Source organism: Bidens hawaiensis, unplaced genomic scaffold (assembly GCF_021521415.1).
Source record: "Bidens hawaiensis isolate Kalapana, Puna unplaced genomic scaffold, B.hawaiensis_p1.1 tig00031314_1, whole genome shotgun sequence".
Lineage (NCBI taxonomy): Eukaryota > Viridiplantae > Streptophyta > Magnoliopsida > Asterales > Asteraceae > Bidens > Bidens hawaiensis.
The window spans coordinates 159,645-182,090 of record NW_027495274.1 but is presented as its reverse complement, the minus strand read 5'-3'; the positions used below and the strand labels follow the sequence as shown (position 1 = coordinate 182,090).

The following is a 22,446-nucleotide window of genomic DNA, read 5'->3' as shown; positions in this document are numbered from 1 at the left end:
CAGCTCTTAACTCTTCCCAGTCATGGAACATAATAATAATACTAGAAACCCCAGATGGCGTTTGGACGGAATGACAGCTCTTGTCACCGGTGGCACACGTGGGATCGGCTATGCTGTGGTTGAAGAACTGGCGGAGTTAGGGGCGGTGGTGCACACGTGCTCTCGCAATGAGTCTGAACTTAACCAACGGTTACAAGAATGGTCAGCCAAGGGGTTTACTGTAACTGGGTCCGTATGTGATGTAGCTTCTCGTCCTCAACGAGAGCTGCTTGTCGCTGAAGTCTCGTCGCTATTTGGTGGCAAACTCAACATCCTAGTAAGTTGTATAAGTATTCTAGTTATTTGCCTAAGTGTTTGTTATTAATTAGGCTTCATATAGAACCCGTTTGAGGTCAATAAAGATTTAACTAGTATGATTCTGCTCTGCAAGTTATGGTGTACCAGGATAGGAGTGAGCAAAAACCGAACCATAACCGAAAAAAATTAACCATAATTGACGGTAATGGTTAAGTGAATCTGACTAACCAGCCATTTGGTTATGGTTACGGTTAATGTGCTTTAGTCCGAACCTTGTATGGTTGTGATGCAGCGGTATAAACAAAATGAAGATCACGTGATTCTAGAATACCCGTGATGAACTTCCAAACCCTAAAAATCCCATCCAAAGGTCAGGGAAAATGAAGAGAAAAAGTAATTATTATAAAATTCAAGTCTGATTGTTCATATTACATATCCAGCATATAAATAAAGAGTCTTAATACGAAATGGGCCTAAAATGGGCCATGGGCCGAACACAAACCCAAAAACAAAAACATAAAAACTGCAGAAAAATATAAAAAGGCCCAAAACTTTATTTAGGAGACGTTTTTGGGCTTCGGAGAGGGCCAAACCGCCATAGGCCAAGTTATGCCCGTTTTCGTGGGCCACCTTTTATAGCGCGATCTTGGGCCTCCAAATACATAATAGCCCGGTCTTTAATACTTGGGCCCACATCATGTTGTCTTTCCAAATTTTATACCTCTATTTCTATCTTTTATACTTTCATTTTCTAGCTTCGAACATTTAAATTTATGTTACAACTGATTATTTCATGGCTTGGAATACCATAACCAGGCTTGGAACCGGCATATTTCATATTCAAAACTTCATAAGTGAGCTTGAACATCATAACCGAACAATTTTCAACTGAAACAAAGAAAACCAAATACATTGAACAAATAAGCAAACATAACCGTAACTGACAATTAACCGAACTATGTTAACCGACCATTCGGTTATGGTTATGGTTAAGCCCCCGTAACTGAAAGAAACCAACTTTGCGCATCCCTACCTTCACTACTGAGAATAGAACAACAAATATGCAAAATAACTAAAAATCAGTGTTGATTCTTTGAATCTATAAAAACTAAAGTAGACCAAGCCTTTAAATTGTTGTTGCTTCTTTGAACCTATAGATTTGCTAAGTAGTCATAATACTTCATTGACCTTCTTTGAACCAATAGACACCCTTTAGTATTTCTTATCATTTGGTTAGAAATGATGCATAAATAATAACTAGGTGTATTGGATTTTAATAATCCCTATTAACTGGTATTAGCCGATAATAATCCCAATCGCCACCAGAGGTCCCAATTTTAAAAAGGTTGGGCCCCAATAGTCCCCGTTAAAAAGGACTTAACTGCATTATATTTTTTTCCGAATTTCAAACTAATGTTTTAGGGTTGTGAAATATTATATTGTATTTACCCGCTATAACTGGTTTTATGGCGGGTAGCGACAGTAGATAGTGTAAGTAGAGGTTTCTGGCCCATTTGGACCCATTTAAGTTGACATGTTTTACGAGAGTGAACTATTTTGACCCATTTAATAGTTTTAGACTTTTAGCAGACCCATATCAACCCGCTTAGCAAACGAAAATTACCAAATCAACCCATTTCTTGAAGAACGGGTCATGATTGCCAATGTAGTACTTGTATCCAAAAGCTTTGTATTTTTCAGTCAATATGTAGTAATTTCACAAACTTCTGCACTTTCACAAGGCTTACTCGCATGGATTTCTTGCCTGTAGATAAACAATGTTGGGACTGCAAATACAAAACCGACTACAGAGTATACCGCGGAAGAATATTCAATGCACATGACTACCAATTTGGAATCCTGTTACCATATGTGTCAACTTGCACATCCGCTTTTAAAAACTTCTGGAGTTGGAGGCATTGTGTTCATTTCCTCGGTTGCAGGCCTTGTTCATGTTGGTGTTGGATCGGTTTACAGTGCCACTAAAGGTATCGTTGCATAGTCATTTTAACATTTAAGCTAATGCCTTAGAAATAAGTTGTTTTAATGTTTGTTTTACACCCACAGGTGCAATGAATCAACTTACAAAGAATTTAGCTTGTGAGTGGGCGAAAGACAACATTCGGGCAAATGGTGTAGCACCATGGTTTACTAAAACCTCTCTTATAGAACCGGTAATACGTGCTCAGATTCGTGTTTAAAATCCATTGTTCTAAGTTGGAATGTTTATTATGTGTAGGAACTTGATAATAAGGAGTTTGTGGATCTTGTGGCGTCTAGAACTCCTATTAAACGGCTTGCAGAAGCCAATGAGGTATCATCTTTGGTGGCCTTCCTTTGCCTGCCTGCTGCGTCTTATATTACTGGCCAAATAATCGCTGTTGATGGAGGACTTACGGTTAACGGGTTCCCCTAAGGGTATCATGTGGTCTTGCATATTGTTCAAGGTTTCATACCAGACAGTCATATTAACATTATGAGCTAAGCAGTTGGTTTAATGCGCTTTCTTTTGTTACAGTCGTGCCAATTATACGGGTTTTTATGTTTTATATCTGAAATTTGCAAGAAGGTTGCTGAGAAACAACCAAGCAAAATTGTTTGATAGGTAATCGCATATTTTCTATCGTGTTAAGCAGCTTCTTTTTAATTTACGATACGTGTATAATGTAGTTACATGGTTATTTTCATGAATTTATACTTGATACATGTACTTTAAAACTTTCTTTGTGCTTGTAATTGCTAAGATGAATTGTCATCCTTTCTGTGTACTCGTCTTATCATATTAAGATAAAATTTCGTCTGAGATTCCTACCCAAGTTTTTTATTCGGGCGAGAAAATGATCAGAGCAACCTTCTATCAGTAATCTGATAATAATAAGACTTCACATCAGTCTTTTGCTGTTTGTCAACGAGGACCAATTGTGATGGGTTTTTGAGTTTCTCAATCTATCTATAGTAATGAAATTCTACCATCACTAGTAAAGCATGTCGATATAGCCGGATAACTAGTTGAAACCTGATAATAAGCCGTCAAAACATGTCGTTTTAAAAAAAATACCAGATTTATAATTGTAAACAATAATCATAAGTGAAGTTGAGTCACTACAACCCATTTTAAATTAGTAAAATCTATAAATACTATGGGCATGGCTAACTCTAACAATTCGAGTGTCCAAAACGAGTACTAAAAAATAGGTCTTATATAATTTATTTATTTTTCTCAAAAGATCAATGATAATTATAATACAAAATAACAAAACAAAATTATTGATCCATTGTAATAATAATAATAATTATTATTATTATTATTATTATAATTTAATTAATTAATTAATCAATCAATCAATCCATATTGAAGCAGAGAGGAGGTGAAATTCGTTTTGGACTTGTGGTCTGTGCAGGAGGTTTACGTAAGCAGAGATGTAACAACAAGTGTCCTCTACCTCCCATGCTCATCTGTGTATATATAACAACTAAATTCACCTTAATTACTACATAATAAGTAATACAAACCACAAAACCAAATTCAAACCTTACTTAAAATAAACAAATGGGTTGGAAAGGTATACTGGGTTTCGAGTATGGAATCGTACAGGCACCTTTAGGACCCGATATCTCCGGCCCGGAGCTTGTCGCCGCCGTCGCTAATTCCGGTGCTATTGGTATCCTTCGAGCTCCCGATTGGGTAATTATTATCTTCAATTTGCATAATTTGAACTTATGTGTAATTTGGGGCAAATTTTGTAGCAGATCAAAGATTATAACGTAATTTTATATAATAAATTTATTAATTAATAATAGGAATGCCCGGATTATTTAAGAGAGTTGATAAGGAAGACAAAGACTTTGACCAACAAACCATTTGGAGTTGGCATTGTGTTGGCTTTCCCTCATAAAGAAAATTTGAAGTGTGTTCTCGAAGAAAACGTTGCGCTTGTGCAGCTTTACTGGGGCCAAGTGACGAATGATGTTGTTTCGGAAGCTCATCAAGCCGGGGTCAAGGTTGTTCCACAGGTAACTGAATCATAACAGACGTAACCGATTACCGAACCCGTTATCGTTGTAACTGGAATCCTCTTTTTCAGGTTGGAAGCATTGAGGAAGTGACGCGTGCTGCGGATGCTGGTGTGGATGCTATTATAGTTCAAGGACATGAAGCAGGAGGACACGTTATCGGTCAGGTACATTGTTTTTGCATCTTTTTTATTAATAATCTGATCTGAATTATATAGATCAAACATATGTGACATGTAAAAAAACATGAAATGTTCAAGGCATTTATTTACATTGACAGGAAGCATTGACTGCATTGGTGCCACGGGTCGTTGATCTTGTTGGGTCCAGGGGTATTCCGGTAATTGCCGCTGGTGGAATTGTCGATGAGCGAGGCTATGTTGCTGCGTTGGCACTCGGGGCCCAAGGTGTATGTTTAGGCACCAGGTACATTGGTTCTTCATGTTAAATAAGTTTCTTGATTTGACCATTTTGACTTAAGTTGAATTCGCTTGTTAAGGTTTCTTGCGACTGAGGAGAGTTATGCTCACCCGTTGTACAAAAAGAAGCTGGTTGAAATGAGTGAAACAGAATATACAAACGTATACGGTCGTGCCAGGTGGCCAGGAGCACCTCAACGTGTCCTGAAAACGCCTTTCTTCTTAGAATGGAGAAATCTACCAAATCATGAGAATGAGGCTAATCAACCGGTTATTGGTCGTTCAACAATACATGGAATGGTAAGTATATATTTCGTGTGCGTAATATTTGTTTCTTCGATTATATTTATAGAAAGTACAATAAGATTGAATTTTGACTTTGAATTCTTTTGTTGGTCAAACTATATAGGAGAAAGAAATTCGTCGGTTTGCGGGTACGGTTCCCAACAAGACAACAACAGGTGATATTGAAAGCATGGTGATGTATGCAGGCGAAGGCGTGGGACTTATCAAGGATATCTTGCCAGCTGCTCAAGTGGTAAAGAGACTGGTTGAAGGCGCGCAGACTTTGATCCAACAACAATTTACATCTTCAGTTTGAATCTTAAAGTTTGTATATCATTGCAAATAAAATAAATTATGTCATCCAATAGCAGTCTCCATGTCTTTAAAAAGATTTTAAAGTAAAATAAAACGTTGTAATTTTATGATATTATCATGTTCCTTATAGAACTATGTTGTAGCCTCTAGATGTGTAAATGAGTAAACCCTTGTAAGCTACTCAAGATCGACTCGTTATAAGCCTGAATTGAATCAAGCTTAAACGGTCTCAAACCTAAATTGAACTCCATTCTGTTCCCTAGTTTGACTATACTCAAGTGAGTTTAATTAATCAAGTTATCTATAAAAATATAACTACAGAATAAGTACTTGATCAGCTTATATAACTATTATTACATAATAAGTATTATTAATTTATCATTTTATCATATATGGTGGTAGTAGTATCCAAATAATACAAGAATCAAGTGCATACAAAAAAACAGAAAAGGATACAAGCTCACGCTTAAAAATAACTTATAAGCGGAGCTCAAAATTACTTGTAAGCATAGGTTGAGTTTTAAATGCAGGCTCGAAAAGAGCTGAACTCAAGAGTCAAACTCTTTTAAATTAACTCGACTCTAGTTACATCATTCGATAACCATATGACCGGTTGAGATGTTGTGACATGTCGGTTTTGATGACATCATCTTTATTGCAAGCCAGAAACAAAGAAAACATGATCCAAGAACATATGAAGCTCAATCAACAAAAGAAGTTGTCAAAATGGTTACAACAATATACATTTCATAAGCATAATCCAAAATCCTGCTAAAGATATCAACTATAAATTATAACAGTCCATCTCAAATCCCCGACTCAAAGCCGGCCGTGTATAGATTCATGTTACATGATCTACACCCTGAAAAATCGCCCTATTTTCGTGAAGCCGATTCATAAACCTGTGTATCTTCACTACCCATTTGCACTATCATATGCTATTGGGGACTTTACCCTTCTTTAGATTTGAAAGTTCTTCAATCAGCTTCTTTTCTTCCCCACTCAACCGCTTTGGTATTTCAACTTGCACTTTCACCAACTGATCACCCCTCATATTATTCTTGTTCAAAATCGGGACCCCCTTTTTGGCCATAACAAGCGTCGTCCCGGGCTGGGTCCCAGCCGGGATTTTCAAATCCACCATCCCATCAACAGTCGGGACTTTTAAAGTCGTCCCGAGAATAGCATCAGTATACGATATTTTGCAAGTGTAGAGAATATTCGTATCATCCCGTTTCAAAACCGGATCTTGAAGAACATCGATCATAACAAACAGGTCACCAGGGGGGCCACCTTTCCTTCCTGCATTACCCTCTGACCGGACCCGTAAACGGCTGCCCGCATCGACTCCAGCTGGCACTTTAAGACTGATCCGTTTGGATTTTCTTACTCTACCGTCCCCGCTACAAGTATTACACGGGGTCGAGATTTCACCACTTCCGTTACAAGATGAGCATGTCATGACTTGTTGGAAAACTCCCAACGGAGTTCGAGCCGAGGACACGACTTGGCCTTGACCGCCACATGTTGTGCATTTGGACGGGCTGGTCCCAGGTTTGGCACCAGACCCGTTGCAAGTTCCACAGCTCTCAAGACGGGTTACTTCGATCTCTTTCTCAACACCGAATATGGCTTCTTTGAAGTTTAAGACCAAATTATAGCCTTGGTCTTCGCCTTGTGTGGCCCGGTTACGTGTGGTTCTTCCACCCATGCCACCCATCCCGCCCAACCCGTCAAACAATGATTCAAACAGGTCGAAGGGGTTGCTGAAATCCTGGTCAACATTGTAAACGGGTCAACATTGTTACCTCTGGATATTTATAGAAATCAATTGAGTAGAAAGAAGTAAAGAGCTCTCACCCCTGTGCCAACACCAGCGCCTTTAAGTCCAGCTTCCCCGTATCTGTCATATATGGATCGTTTTTCATAGTCTGATAAAACCTGTATAACAACTTATCCTTAAAATCTTGATAACAAAAAGGGTTTTGGTAACCTGTGACATGAGAATTTACAAAATATAAATGTAGAATAGGGTACCTCATAAGCATTGCTTATATCCTTGAATTTTTGTTCAGCTCCTGGTTCCCTGAAAGAAAAAACAATTTCAACACATTCTGTTTGTCTAGAAATGATTCAACACAAACTGTTAAAATGGTCCCCAGAGTATACGATGCTAACTTCCATAACAACTAGCACTTACTATTTACTACATCAGATGAATCTTAGTTATTCTTTGTTTTATATTCTTAGTTAAAAAAAATGAATTATGACAAACCAATACCAGAATATGGACACTGGTAATAGAAATAGCAGTTAAAACTGAACCACGTTAGTGGAGTTCTTGTAAAGCTGAAAGTGACAGTTGAACTTACTTGTTCACATCAGGATGATAACTCCTTGCAAGCTTCCTACAGGATGATAAAAATACCCACCTCCAATACAAATGATTTCATATCCTCAAGTAGTTACTTCTAACGGTGGGGAAGATTAGACTTGTAATTTCTAAATATCTATGCTCCACGCATGCATAGACACATCCCAACAACCAAAGAAAACATGTCTGTTCTATTTAGAATTTTCTAGCTTAAGATTCAGAACAGTCTGAAATGTCAAAAATGAATATATATAGACTTGTTGAGATGCATGGGAATATATTCTCAGAAAGTCAACCACGACTAAAAAGCACAGCATAAAGACAATAACTTGCAGTAATCCAGAAATAAAGCATAGTATGTATAGCCCATTGAAGTGGATTCATTACTTAACAAGCACAATCTTTAACCGTGAATGGTGACAACAGTACTCACCGGGGCAAATGCATAAACGAATTGGTTGCTGAAGAAGCACTAGACACAAGTTGAGGCTGGACTCCCCACCGAGCCACCCATGTACTCCCTCCCGGTACGATTGCCATCAGATACACTCTCTGCAAATTCACAAAGAGGAAACTGTAACTTTGAAAAATATACTTAACAATAGCCTTAAGTAAACAAGCACAAAACCTGGCTCCTGTAACAAAACTAGGTCAAGCCTGCCAAACTCTATAAAACAATTACTCGTGTTATCCATTCGTATTCCATTAAATCAATGCATCTCGTTTAGAAATGAAATAGAATAGAATATATAACATATTAACATACCTACTAGTAATCTTTATCTACTACAGACATTCAGTTGGAACAAAAAGGATACCTACTAGTAATTGTTGAAAAATAATTAGCATTCAAAATAAGTCATCATAACAAAACCCTAGGATGAATAATATCACATGACAATAATAATAATAATAATAATCGGATAATGTAAGTAAATTGAATGGAATTCGATTGAGAAACCTGAACCGAAGCGAAGGAGGAGTGGAATTAATGACGGCGGTGTTGCGGCGGTTGAGAGAAATGAGTGGTGGTTGGGATTCGGTTACTGGTAGAGACTAGATGAGGCTTCCAGAAACAAAGAGGGCCTGCTTATTGCTTATTATTATAATATTATGTTAATGTTAGTGGTGCTCTTGCCAGATAAGACTTTCTCTTCCTGTGTTTGCTTCTGCACCAGACTCCCCTGGACCTCACCTGTTTTTGGATGAACTTTTTTTCCTTTTTTTTTTACAATACTTCATATAATTTCATCATCATAAAAATGATTAGTAGATAAACAGACCGAACATATCTTTTTATGTGAAAATATTTTCTTAACATTGACAAAATTATTAATGTTACTTAGAGTACACGGAGTGGTCCTGATTTCATGTGATTCTCTTGTTTTAAATTTATTTTCTTGGATTGTAGGGGATGTTGTTATCGTTTTCCATGGTTCGTGTTGTATGAGTAGTTCTATAGCACTTGATTTGTTTGAGAATCATGATTCACTTTTAGGCTGAGGGGTGTGGGGCTTCAACGGGGGCGCTAGAGCCCCTCCGCTCGCGCCCCCAGGCACTAGCACCACACCCCAGGGGCGCGAGAGGGGCGCGAGAGGGGCGCGAGCACGAAAAACAAAGCAGGCGCAAGCACCTTCGCGGGACGAATATGGCGTAAAGGGGCATGGGAAAACGTGAAAGAGCCGTTGGAGCTTAAAAATGAGCCGTTGGGCTCTTATTTAATAAAAAAAAAAAGTTTTTTCTTCCTATATATAACCCATTTCATCTAAAACAATTATCACAACTTCAAAAAAAGCAAAAGGAACGTATCCGAAAGAGGTTGATCGAAGAAGACCAAGCCGAAGAATAAGAATAATGTTTTTTTTAGTACTTTTATTTTTATTTTATTTTTAGATATTAATGTATTTTTTTTAATGTGTGTTTTTTTAATAATTTATGAGTTTTTTTAATAATACGTTTTTTGAATATATTTATAAAAAAATAAAAAAAAAATCCGCTGGAGCCCCTGCTGGAGCCCCTCCACACCAGGGCCAGGGGCTCCAACGGGGGCTCCAACACCCCCTTTATCCAGTTTCTCTCTCTGCCACACGTCACAATATTATTGGCTGGAGCCCCCACTCGCACCCCCATTAGAGCCCCCCACACCCCTCAGCCTTATATTGAAGCAATTCGATGGTACAATCAAGTTTTCAGTCAATAGTCGGGGAGACTTTCAAGAACAAATATGTGTTTCTTGTAGTTTGTTACATAAATAGAATATCACCTAAATTCGTGTGTTCAGTTTTTGGCGAAACTGTTTCAAAGCGGTTATTTTAGGTTGGGTTTAGGATAAAAATGGATTCCATTTCAACCTTGGTTTTTTAAGTAAATTTTCGGAATTTACAAAATCTAATGAATTCCAACAAATAACTGTTTATCAAAATAAAAATATTTCAATAGCAACCAAGGGCTCCACCCTTTGGACCCATCGTTTATCACTTTCATAACAAGCGACAACTTAAAATTTAGGATAAGTGTTAGATTATATTAATTCGTATAGTTCGGTATCTAAGGAACCTTAGGATTTAATTTAGATGTGTTTTGTCTTGTCTATAGTTAATTAGTTACACAGCCAATCTGATAATAAACGTATACGATGAAGGTAACACAATTTCATTTGTGTCCTAGTTTAGCTAGTCACTCCCAATTCCCAAAGATGTACAATGCTGATGGGCTTGTAAAAGAAATTTGGGCTGTTGCTTGGGCCAGGTTGAAGAAAATAAACCAAGGAAGAGCCGAAGACGGGTTTTGCAAGAACGAAGTGAGTGAAAAAAGAGGACACGTAAACTATAGGTCCACAAATCGGATTTTTCAATTACCTAGTTTCAGGTACGGGTATGACTGGGTATTGGAAAATCGGGTATTGGTAATACTTGGGTCGGGTTCGGGTCCGGACATTTTCTCTAAAAGTCATACCCTATGTATCGGGTTCGAGTCGGGTATAGATATTGGTATTTGAATACCCTATTTCCGAGTATTGAAAAAACCCTATTTTCGGGTTTTTTTTGTATAGATTAGATACTTTAAGGAATTGCACTTTTTATGGGTATTTTTTGGGTAATTTCGTATATAGATCAGGTATTTGAAAAACCTGGTTTCGGGTATTGAAAAAACCTGCGTCCGGGTATGGAAATGGTTCCGGTTTTCGGTATTACCGGATACAAATCGGGTCTGGTTCGGGTACAAGTTTTTGTACTGAAATGCATACCCTATATGTACCATACGGGTAAGGTCGGGTATGGGTTCGGGTATTAAACCCCGGTTATAAAAAAACCGGTTTCGGTTTTTTCTCGGGTCCGGTTTCGGGCTCGGGTTTTTTGTGCACCTCTAACGTAAAGTGATAAAATTAAAAGCAATTTTTTCCATATAAAATCCCATAATCTTATACTTTTAAGATTTAAACTCACTACCTCACTTTTAAAGAAGCAAACACCATATCAGTATACAACGAGACCTAAATATTGTACCATCTCGTTTTTTTTTAGCAGTTTGCCAGTTACAGTTCAAGAGACCAACAGAAGATATGACACGAAGATTCCAGCTTTTCCATAAACTCTCCCGACTCCCATCTCGCGCTTCATCCAATTAGAAGCAACAGCCCCCTAAGTTTCCTTCTTTTGGGTCTTGCCACATAACTTTTTTTTCTATACATTTTAACATACAACATAAAATATAATCAGTCGATATATTGAAACAACACAAGTTCGTAATATTATATATTATATTTTTGTTATTTTCCACTTCTCCTAATTGCTTCACTACGATAAAATAGACATTTAGTGTCAAAACAGTTTTAATGAAAGGTTTCTTTTGGCATCATATTGCACTCTTTTATGTCATTAGAGAAATTAAAGGTGGAGTGTCACTTTATAAATTATCCCACTAATTTTACATACCTGGTAATGGTAAATTCCCTAGTTAGAAGTCATGAATTTTATTGCTACAGTACTGTTGGTGAAGTTAATAGGTTGCATGAATAAAATTAATCAGTTGATGGGAGAGATTATCAAAATAGTTCAAAAGTTTTGTAAATTCCAGTTTTAGTCTATCAGAAATCATCTACGTCGATACATTTGGATTCGTGCCGACATATTTAGATAACCAGTGAGGTAATGACACATGTAAAGGTGACGACATTTTTTAGTTGAAATTTGTCTTTGCCATTATTTTTTAATCCAAAATCATATCCTCGAAAACCGTGGTTTTCCACTTAAATGTGTCTGACCTGTGAGTTTTCAAAAAAAGATGATATTTGCGTTTGATTGAAATTCATCTCCCCGGATGCATTTTAGTTGAATTTAATCTCCTCATATGTTTTTCAGAAAAGCATGAAAAAACCGATAATTTTCTAGTGAATTTAGTCTCCCCAGATGATTTTCAAAAAAAATTTAAAAAATCGATAATTTCCCAGTGAGTTTAACCTCCTTGGACGATTTTCAAAAAAGATAAAAAACCAATATTTTTTTCTCGGGAATACCCACACACACCTTCTTCTTCTTCTTCTTCTTCTTCTTCTTCTTCTTCTTCTTCTTCTTCTTCTTCTTCTTCTTCTTCTTCTTCTTCTTCTTCCCCAACGTTTCATCTTCACCAAAACCTCCATGAATCTTGTATGCCTAGTAAGTAGTAAGGAGTTTACTCAACATTTAAACTTGATCCATATTGTTATGGAACGGTTGTTTACAAACCAATACAACTTTTGAAGGTACATAGAACTATAGAAGCATACAAGTTCATTGGGAAATACATAATAAAGTTGATCATAAAACTACTTACTAATTAACCTTCGTTTAAGTTCATTAGGAAATACATAATTAAATTTATAAGAAAGTGTAATTTACTCAACATTTAAAAAAGATGTTTTTATAGAACAAATCATCGGATCCAACAGATTTCTACTAAAATTCATCTAAGGAGAATAAATTCACCTAAAATGCATCCAAAGAGATGAATTTCAATATAACGCGAAATTCGATGAGTTTTGAAAACTCAAGGGCAAGACACATATAAGTGGAAAACCATGGTTTTTGAGAAGATGATTTTGGATTAAAAAATAACTGCGTAGACAAATTTCAACTAAAAAATGTCGTCACATTTACACGTGTCATTACCTCACTGGCTATCTAAATCTGTCGGCACGATTCCAAATGTATCGACGAAGATGATTTTTGATGGACTAAAACTGAAATTTACAAAACTTTTGGACTATTTTGAGAATATCTCTCATCAATTAAACTATTTTGGGAATTTTTCCTATATAATATCCATTTAACTTAAGATCTAAAACAGATGCCCAACTCATTAATTACACCATGGGTTGAGAGTTGAGGAGTCTATTGTGTTGAGGCTAGCTTGAACTTGATTCGATTATGAACCAAGCAAGCTCATTTACAACTAATTCAGTTTTGAGCAAACATTTTTATATTATATGAACAACACTAATTTTAACTACTAATCCTAGATTCGTATAGTACATATTAAGGGTGTTTGGATATGTTAAGGATGTTTGATTTGCATAATATTTTTAAGAGTTAAGAGAATTTAGCAACCGATAAGACTATCATGACCAATAAAACGTTTTGACGATGGTAGTTGCTCTTTTTTCTTTTAAAATACGTTATATAATAATAATAATAATAATAATAATAATAATAATAATAATAATAATAATAATAGTCACCTAGCTTTGAACGTGATTGAAAGTGAACAAGAACATGACGAAAATAATTCAAATATATTCCAAAAGGACAAACATTGATTAGGTTTGGATATTTAATGCCAATTGGCTAACGTGGGAATTTCATATAATATCACCTTCAATATATCAAAAATAAACGGCGATTTAACATATGTTGCATCTTTAATATATAAAGCTTTTGGGTAAATCTTAACGATGTTAAAACTAATTTAGCAAATCACACTCCCTTCATAGGTAATGAGGGTGTTAAAGACAAGATGGGTTAAAGTGTTAACGGATTTTAAAATCCTCTACATTCGTATACTATAATTTAAAAATTGATTTTAAATTAAATTGATGGGCTAAGCGAATCATTTTTTTTAGGTGGGATGATGAGACGCCTAGGTAAAATTAGAGCACAATATAGAATGAATGATGTGACATCAATTTAACATTTGATTAGACGCATAAGTAGGTGTGATGATGAATTTGTAACTCATTCTATACCCCATCTTTTTTAACATTTAGAGCGTTCACAACACGGAAGAAGTTGATGAGGCAATGAATGACACTGAGAAAAATGAAATATGAGCGTTCTTGTACAAGAAACGTCCAAAAACGAGTTTTGTGAGAGTGACAGAAGAGGGAGGAGGAAAGATGTGGTATAATTTTTTAGCCGGTTTTGATTGTGAAATGGCATAATTAACTAGCCGGTTTTGATTGTTAAGGCTTGAGATCTTTATGGTCTCGGATTCTAAACCTAACTCAATTGGGTTCGATAGACGATTAACATCCCATCTCAATACTCTCAAGGCTATTCACTTATTTGAGCAATTCTTTTACCCAAATAAATGAATAATTAATAAAATTAGATTAAGATAGATAATATTTTCCTACTTGTTTCTGTTTTGTCATTATATAATTCTATGCATGTCTGTCTCTTGCTTTAAATGGAGGCCATCTTCGAACTTCCATGTTACTGCCAAATTGCTGCAACTAAGCTAGGGTTTAGAGCTTCATATTCTTCCAGAATACACATCCAAATTAGGTAATCCAATCCTCATATTTTATCAATTTATACGTCTTCTTTATAATTACTACAAGCTTCTTTCTTCAATATATATATATATATATATAATATTCTTAAATCGAGATCGCTCTTCACCAAAGTTATAAAATTGAACCAGATTTCTTCGATTAATAATAATAAATACATGTTTCTCGTTCACCCTTTTCTTATTTTGACCTAAAACTGATTTGGAAATTAAATTTATATTTTTATATTATAGGACCGATTGGGGGTTTAGGCACTTGGGCTACTTCTAAGGATTTGGATATTATTATTAATTTCACATCTCTGCTGTTCATTCAAACTCAGGTATGATAATGTTTACATAAATCTGACTTTTATGAGTCAAGTTGTTATTCTACTTTAGGTTATTTGAAAGGCTTTTAATTGTTTTAGATTAGTCTTAGTTTCTGATGATCTTTAAATTAGGTTTTTTTGTCGGTGTTCTGTTACGGGTGGTATTTAGATTTCATAAACCTAACAGCTGAATTCAGCTATTACGGTCTACGGAAGGGTGTTGTTTGTTTTTGTAAAAGTTATATTCTTGCAATTATTAATCAAGATATACTGCTTGTTGTTAATGATGTGGAAAATTGGAAATTGATAAACTCTGTATGATGTTCAAATTTCGTACAAACATCCTCGTGAAATGGGTTGTGTATGATTGTGCGGTGATGTATCGATCTTGTGATTTGGTTGAGTGTCATGTTTCGTACGGTAACTTCATTCTGTACGGAAAAAAGTCTCTTTGATGAGTTTCTTTTTCTTGGTCGCTATATAAAGTTATCAGGGGATACGGATCTTTATGCGGGATTCGTTAGGGGGTCTTAATGAAAAAAATGATATTTTGAAGAACACTCCGTTACATATATCACGTTTTACTTGAGTTGATTATCAAACCGGACGCTTGTTTTTTCTATACATGCACTTGACACGCTTTGTTTTTTCCGTTTTTTAAAAAACTCATGCGTTGACCATAAAAGCACTTAAAACTTAAAAGTGATAGTTTCTGATATATGAAATCTTTTGTTTGTGCAGATTTAGATTCCTTATACTTTAATCCGTTACAGATTTTAGCGACCTTGATTTGTGGCTGAGAAGTAGAGATGGCACCCAAATCAAGGCCTAAAACAATAAGCGTGTATCTTTACATCCCAAATATCATTGGTGAGTTCCTTTATAGTCAGTGACTTGTATGACATAGATAAGTTAATCTATTAATTAACGCGTGAATTACATGCCATAATTTGGGAAAGTCTATATTATATGTTCTTCCTGCTTTTCATCGATATTTATTGTTATCCTAACCTTTTCTTTTTGGATAATTTACTAACTCTAAACACGTGTGATCTGTGTGTATAGTAAATCATAATGTACGTACGTGTGATCATTTATTTGATCGGGAAGCCAAGAAGAATTTCTTATGCTCTATGCCCCTGATATTCTGTTTGTTTGTCCAATTGATTGCTGATATTGTTGAACTAAGTTAAAATCGATACGTTTATTTAGTATTTTATTTTTATCAAGTTATGACTAATGGATCTTGTTGCTTTTAACTCGTTTACTCTTTTAATAATGCATTTTTTCTATTTATGTTACTATATGATTGATTATACAATTAATGTGCAAGATGAGGTAAATCTTTATGAATTATGTCATTCTGGCTATATAAACCGTGAATTGTATATTGAGTGTGTCTAATAGGGTTACATATGATATCTATTTGTTGAGAATAATATTACACTTCAATACCTTCTAGACATGATAATTATAAAACTATTTTATATGTCTTGAACTTTACTGCTTATGTTTATGTACAGGGTACATCAGAGTTCTGTTGAACTGCTACGCCTTTGCGATATGCTTTACCAATAAAGAGCTTTTTTCAGTCCTCTATTTCATCAGGTAAAGAGTATATTAAAATAAAATTCGTTGGTTATCCGGTGTAACCGAGATAATATCTATTAAAAAGGCTGTAATTAGAATGTTCAGTGGTTGATCTTACTGTTTCAGCTTTGTATGTGATGCATTGGATGGTTGGTTTGCTCGCAAATTCAATCAAGGTAAGGCGCATTTCATATTTATTATCAGTCATTAACATGTCATGTATTTTGCTCTGAATAATCTGTTTTGGTAAATAATCTGTTCTGTGTTATTCCATAATTTATTCTCTTATTATTTTTATCTTGTAGTTTCAACCTTCGGGGCAGTTCTGGACATGATCACAGATAGGTGATGATTATAGTTAATTGTTAAATTCTTCACCTTTATGTTATATTTCTCATTTATCATATACATCTAATTAATCACTTTTATTCCATACTTGTAACTAAAATTTGGCGTCTCTCAGGATAAGCACCGCTTGCCTTCTAGTTATTCTCTCTCAAGTCTACAGGTTTCTTATTTCTCACTTTTTATTCTACTAGTTTTTTATTTATTTATTTCATATTTGTTATTGAATCTCTTTATTAATAACTTTGCAGACCCAGCTTTGTATTCCTGTCGTTGCTTGCTTTGGATATTGCAAGCCATTGGTTTCAAATGTACAGGTATTATTTACACACCCTTTTCATTTCTTGTGGGTCTAAACGGGTTTGACTGGGTTGACCCGTGTAACACTTTCTGTCCCTAAAGTGTGGGAAGTATGATTACAAAGCTATATTATATCAATATAATCGAATTCTTTTGAATTAAACAATTATGATGCCTTAGGCTATAAAACAACACTTTGGACAAATGTTGATTCGCGGGTCATTTTAATCTGTTTCTTTTTAAAACTGATTTTGTTGATTTTACCTTTGAATGCAGTACTTTCTTGGTTGGTAAATCTAATCATAAAGACGTGAAAGACAGCACAAATTGGTTATTTAAGTTATACTACGGAAACAGGATGTTTATGGGATACTGCTGTGTAGCTTGTGAGGTAAAAAATCTACTTTTTTACTCTTCTTTATTATCAGTATCTGTTAATCTTTAACCGAGTCTTTTGACTCTGCAGCTTCTTTACATAACTCTGTTTCTTCTAGCAAAGGAGTCAGAGAAGATGACTGATGTAAGCCTAAAGTGTTATCTTTTCTTCCTTTTTTTTCCCTCTTTTTGGTTATGATAATTTGAAGTTCACATGTAATTTTTCTTTCTATGAAAACTTAGGTTTTGATAGATACTGCAAAACAAAGTATAATATATTCTGCATTACTTGCTTTTCTTCTCTTTGGATGGGCAACCAAGCAACTAGTCAATGTCATACAGGTATCGTTATGATTTTATACAACTCAATATCTTTATATTACCAAATACCGATACAGAGGTTGTGCTATGATTGTATATCAATAATTTAATACAGTATGAGTGAACACATGCATTTATATGGTTTGGATTAGAAGCAGTTCGGTCGGGTTGACCCAGAAACACTTTTTTTTACCTTAAATTTCATTAAAAAATAATATGTTAAGTATGAATTTAGGGGTGTAAACGAGTCAAGCTGAGCCCAGGCTCTGCTAAGATCAAGCCTGGCTCATGTAACTTATGAGGGCTCAAGCTCAACTTGTTTTTTATAAATTAAATATTTTATTACATTATTATGATATGCATTTACAATTATATTTTTTATACATAAAATAATATATGCATTTACAATTATATTTACAATTATATTTTTTATACAATTATGATATGCATTTACAATTTTTTTAGTTTTTTTATCAAATTTTATATATAATATAATTTATGTAAATATATTTATTTGATATACTAAAAAAAGAAGTTATATACATAGCATGCTCGTTACTCGTTAGGCTTGATAGCCTGCTCGAGCTCTATAAGTGATGCTCGACCTCGTCCTCTTTTATTATACAAGCTTATTTTTAGGCTTGAGCTCGGCTCAATTTGCGTTTTTAGCGAGTCAATCTCGAGTACCTTACGAGTGGCTTGACTAGTTAACCTATTTACATCTCTAAGTATGATTACAAAACCAATACCATTACTGTTACTCTAAAAAAATCATTTGAATTCACTTTCAGAGACTTTTGACCCGTTTCATATCAGCTATATTTTTTTTAATCATACCCATAACCCACTTGAACCATTAAGAGAGAAATGGGTCAAAATGTTAGTGGTTTGATGCAAATGCATCTTCTGTCACAATGTTAATAGTTTCCTGAAGTTTTGTCAACTATATGAATTATTCAGATGAAGACAGCAGCGGATTTATGTGTGGTACATGACCTCAACAAAAAGCGCAATGTGTAGGTATCCATGACAAATACTTAGATACATCTTTTCCTTACGAGCTGTGAAGTCATTGATGCACCTTCAAGATGGCACTCGTCTTGTTTGTTTGAAAATTACTGATTGAAGAAGAAAATCGTTTGTATACTTTAGTGCATAACTCATTTTTTTCTCCAGATGGTTTCTGTTTTGTTTACAACTGCGGGTTTCAGGTGGATTAAAATTTGACTTATTCATCAATTCCTTCTATTTTCTTAGCGGTAAATTATCTTGTGTTGATGTAGTAGCGTCTGTCTTGTATCTTTTTGATGGTTGAAATGGAGTTTTTCAGTTTCTATGCATATTATGTGGTCAAAGATCATGCCTTGAATCTGTTTTTATTTCTATTTCTTGTTCTAGAACTTTAAAAGCTTAATGATTTTATTGATCTGTTTTCGTATTCGGCCTTTTAAATCGTCTTTCAAATGTCATTTAGTAGCTTTAGGAAAAATACATTAGATCTTCATTCATATGAGCATTGAGTTAAAGAAGTTTTTATCGATTTGAGATATCAAGGACCCTAGAGATGTCATGCTAAGTAAGATGAACAAATTTCATATTGACTACACACGTCGTTTACGTGCATCACAATGTACCTAATGGCGTCTTATAATTGTTTGGTCGAAAAACAAGGTACTATGTCAAAGCACGAGACTGCACACTTTCAAGTCAGTATATAATCATGACCATTTACGAGATCCACTTATGGGTTCAATCCATGAAGTGTTCTTCGAAGTGGGTCGTATCCAATTTTGAGGGTCTTATGTTACATTAACCTCAAATAATTGGTTCTTGCTTTAACATTTTAACCACAACCCCTAAAGCTCATCCCATACCCGTCGAGTATCTGTTGTGTATTTACCCATCCAGTATTGGGTATACGCATCGGGTATACCCGACCGAACACCCGTCAGGAGTGGCGTCAGGTATCTATCAGGTTTTGACAATTTATAATTAGTTAATTACATTGGTAAGTAACTATTAATCAATTATAAAAAATGATTGCCATAAAATGTTGTTAATAACTAATCAATTACGGCAGATAATTTTTATAAACAAGTTTTGACGAATAGTTAATCCTCCAAGTTTCATATGATAGACTGATCCAATTCTACGGGAAAATAAAATTTAAAAAAAAAACAATTCCAATAAAAGTTAAATAATAATTTTTATCATATACTATATACCCGAGTAACCCAACATATAGTATACCTTAATAATTTTATTTATTATTTGGTGGAATTGTTATTTTTTCAATTTTATTCCTTTAATTTTATATTATGGTAGAATTGGGTCAATGTATCATATGAAACTTGGAACATTAAGTATTTGTCAAAACTTACTTAAAACAATTATTTATTGTAATTGATTAGTTATTGGCAACATTTAATGGTAATCACTTTTTTTTTAATTGATTATTAGACCATCCGTAATGGGAAAGTCATGGAGGCGTTTTAGCCAATAACGCCGGGGGCACACCCCCCCCCCCCCCCCGGGGCGTTTTGGCTTGTTTTTTTTTTGAACGTTTTATATATAACGCGATTTAATGGCTCCAATTTCAAAAAATTAGCCGTTACTTTACCGTTGGAGATTTCGAATATACAAAAAAATATATATTTCCTATATATTAAACCAACTCATTCCCAATCAAAACTCATCAAACTTATAAAAATTCTCTTTCAACTCTATAATTTCTCACACAAAATTCACTATATACATGGATCATCCATCTATATATAAACAGTTTTTCGGGCCCGACCAACAAGCCGAGGACGTGGCGGAGGAACAGGCGGTTACGAGTGCGATTATGCTCGCGACAAAGTATATGAGTTCCGTTACGAGTGCGATTAGCTCTCCACCACCCCCCGTTTCAAAAAGAGCATATATCGAACGAGATCGTACCGAAGCCAACAACCGGTTGATGGCGGATTACTTCTGCGACTCGCCGAGATACAAGAACCCGAAGACTTTTAGGCGTCGTTTTCGGATGTCTAAAAATTTATTTATGCACATCACCAATGATTTGGAGCGTGAGCTTGATTACTTTAAGCAAAAGCCTGACGGTCGAGGGACGCTAGGATTCACGGCTATTCAGAAGGTTACGTCAGCTGATGGTGCGTGCTGTATAGCTTGTATAAAATATGATAGATTGGATATTTAGCTTTTGCACAAGATCGTGTTTTAAATTTATAAAAGTGATTTTTACAAAGACTAAACATACACAAAATTGGCAAGTGTACCTATCGTATATGTAGAATAGTATTGGTAAGAACCAAGTATCGATTCGTGGACACAAATGTTTCTAATAATAAAACGTTGTTTTGCTTTAATCAGAGGTTTTAATCATTTTGGGGTTAATTTTTGAACTTTTTATAAAATGTAAATACTTATATATAATATATAGGTGACCAAGACAAGAAATTCTAAACGAGTTGTTCAATTATGAGAAGGTTACCATCTAAGATCAAGAATCCATTCCATTTTAACATTGATAAATTAATATTTGGACATGTGATAAACTTGCCATAGCAATATATGATAGATAGCTCCTTAAACCTTAAGTGAGCATCTTTGACACTAAGGAGATAGCATGCGCATTTTAAAGTCCACCATTTCCTAATGTCATACCATCTCAATGATGTCAATTTAAGTTGGCAAGTAGTTTCGTAAAGTAGAAAGATTAGGATTGACTTCGATTTCTCAAATACCAATTCTAACAACTTCGGGTGGTTGTAGTTCATCATACAACCTCCCCTTGGTTGATTTATGTAGGTTATAATTACACATTCCGTTAACATATGAATCTTTAACTAATTTGATATCCTAAGCAAAGCCATTTTCGGATTACCAAGGTTTAGAAAAATACATCATAACTTATATCTCATCATTTCTAAGTACAATATAATGATCCGTGTTTCGATAATGTATCAAAGTATTTCTATCTTTCAAGAACATGAATCGATCATGAACGATTGCCAATGGAATTGACAACCACCAACTTTGAATTAGTGATTTAAGATGGTGAAACATTTCTCATCAAAAGATAATTGTAATATAACCATGTACTTTACTAGACTAACTACATCACATGTCTTGATTAATTATCAAGTAAAACAAAGCTTCTTCATAGATTTTAGATGGTAAAAGGAGTTTAGCTCATAATGAGCATGATGATAACATTAAGATGATTGATGATAACAAATACATGATTAAACTTGGAACAATCTAACCAATTATAGATGAATCTTCCTTCTTAATGATGGTAATGATGGTTGATGGTAATGACCTCCAAGCCTTCAAATTCTTCACTAGATCTTCAAAGTGAGTGTTAGTGTGTGTTTTTATAAGAGAGAACCGAATAGATTTCTTTTAAAGGCACACCAAATGCGTGCAACATGAGCCACTATTTATAGGCAATCTGGAGAGTGAGGCACGACCCCGTGCTTGATGAGCACGCCCCCGTGCATTTTTATGACATGTGCCAGATTTGTTTTGTCTTTTCTGTGAGGTGGCCACGGCCCCGTGGTTGGTAGGCACGGCCCCGTGGTTTTTAGTGACATGTGCTCAATTCTTCTTTGTCTTTTCTGTGTTCTCGTCCATGGCCCCGTGCTTGATGAGCACGGCCCCGTGCTTTTGCTTCCAGATTTTGTCTTTTCTTGTGTTTAGAAGCATGGGGGCGTGTTTCTTTGTTTTC

General features: G+C 35.1%; 4 protein-coding genes across 5 annotated transcripts; 3 read left to right on the top strand and 1 right to left on the bottom strand.

Annotated features, from left to right (window-relative positions):
* The first annotated feature begins 7 nt into the window (after positions 1-7).
* LOC143581968 (tropinone reductase homolog At5g06060-like) lies at positions 8-2,943 on the top strand. Its single transcript, XM_077064643.1, has 4 exons — positions 8-316; positions 2,069-2,285; positions 2,365-2,471; positions 2,537-2,943. Exons 1-4 carry the CDS (start codon positions 23-25, stop codon positions 2,711-2,713), a joined length of 795 nt encoding a protein of 264 aa, XP_076920758.1. The 5' UTR covers positions 8-22; the 3' UTR covers positions 2,714-2,943.
* Positions 2,944-3,792: 849 nt separating this feature from the next.
* Positions 3,793-5,384, top strand: LOC143581967 (uncharacterized). Its single transcript, XM_077064641.1, has 6 exons — positions 3,793-3,982; positions 4,099-4,311; positions 4,383-4,478; positions 4,592-4,737; positions 4,811-5,030; positions 5,140-5,384. The coding sequence occupies exons 1-6, from the start codon at positions 3,848-3,850 to the stop codon at positions 5,329-5,331; spliced, it is 1,002 nt and encodes a 333-aa protein (XP_076920756.1). The 5' UTR covers positions 3,793-3,847; the 3' UTR covers positions 5,332-5,384.
* Positions 5,385-6,010: 626 nt separating this feature from the next.
* Positions 6,011-8,244, bottom strand: LOC143581960 (chaperone protein dnaJ A7A, chloroplastic-like). The gene is made up of 5 exons (XM_077064635.1): positions 8,138-8,244; positions 7,703-7,762; positions 7,368-7,416; positions 7,191-7,271; positions 6,011-7,104 (listed from the first exon to the last, which is right to left on the bottom strand). Exons 1-5 carry the CDS (start codon positions 8,242-8,244, stop codon positions 6,262-6,264), a joined length of 1,140 nt encoding a protein of 379 aa, XP_076920750.1. The 3' UTR covers positions 6,011-6,261.
* Positions 8,245-14,686: 6,442 nt separating this feature from the next.
* Positions 14,687-19,054, top strand: LOC143581953 (putative CDP-diacylglycerol--inositol 3-phosphatidyltransferase 2). Of its 2 annotated transcripts, none has more exons than XM_077064629.1 (11): positions 14,687-14,795; positions 15,525-15,653; positions 16,307-16,391; positions 16,500-16,549; positions 16,679-16,718; positions 16,837-16,881; positions 16,970-17,035; positions 17,295-17,409; positions 17,485-17,538; positions 17,637-17,735; positions 18,675-19,054. In XM_077064629.1, exons 2-11 carry the CDS (start codon positions 15,593-15,595, stop codon positions 18,732-18,734), a joined length of 675 nt encoding a protein of 224 aa, XP_076920744.1. In that variant the 5' UTR covers positions 14,687-14,795; positions 15,525-15,592; the 3' UTR covers positions 18,735-19,054. The 2 variants fall into 2 exon arrangements, with proteins under 2 accessions (XP_076920744.1, XP_076920745.1); XM_077064630.1 differs by having other exon boundaries at positions 14,697-14,795; positions 15,557-15,653.
* Positions 19,055-22,446: the final 3,392 nt, after the last annotated feature.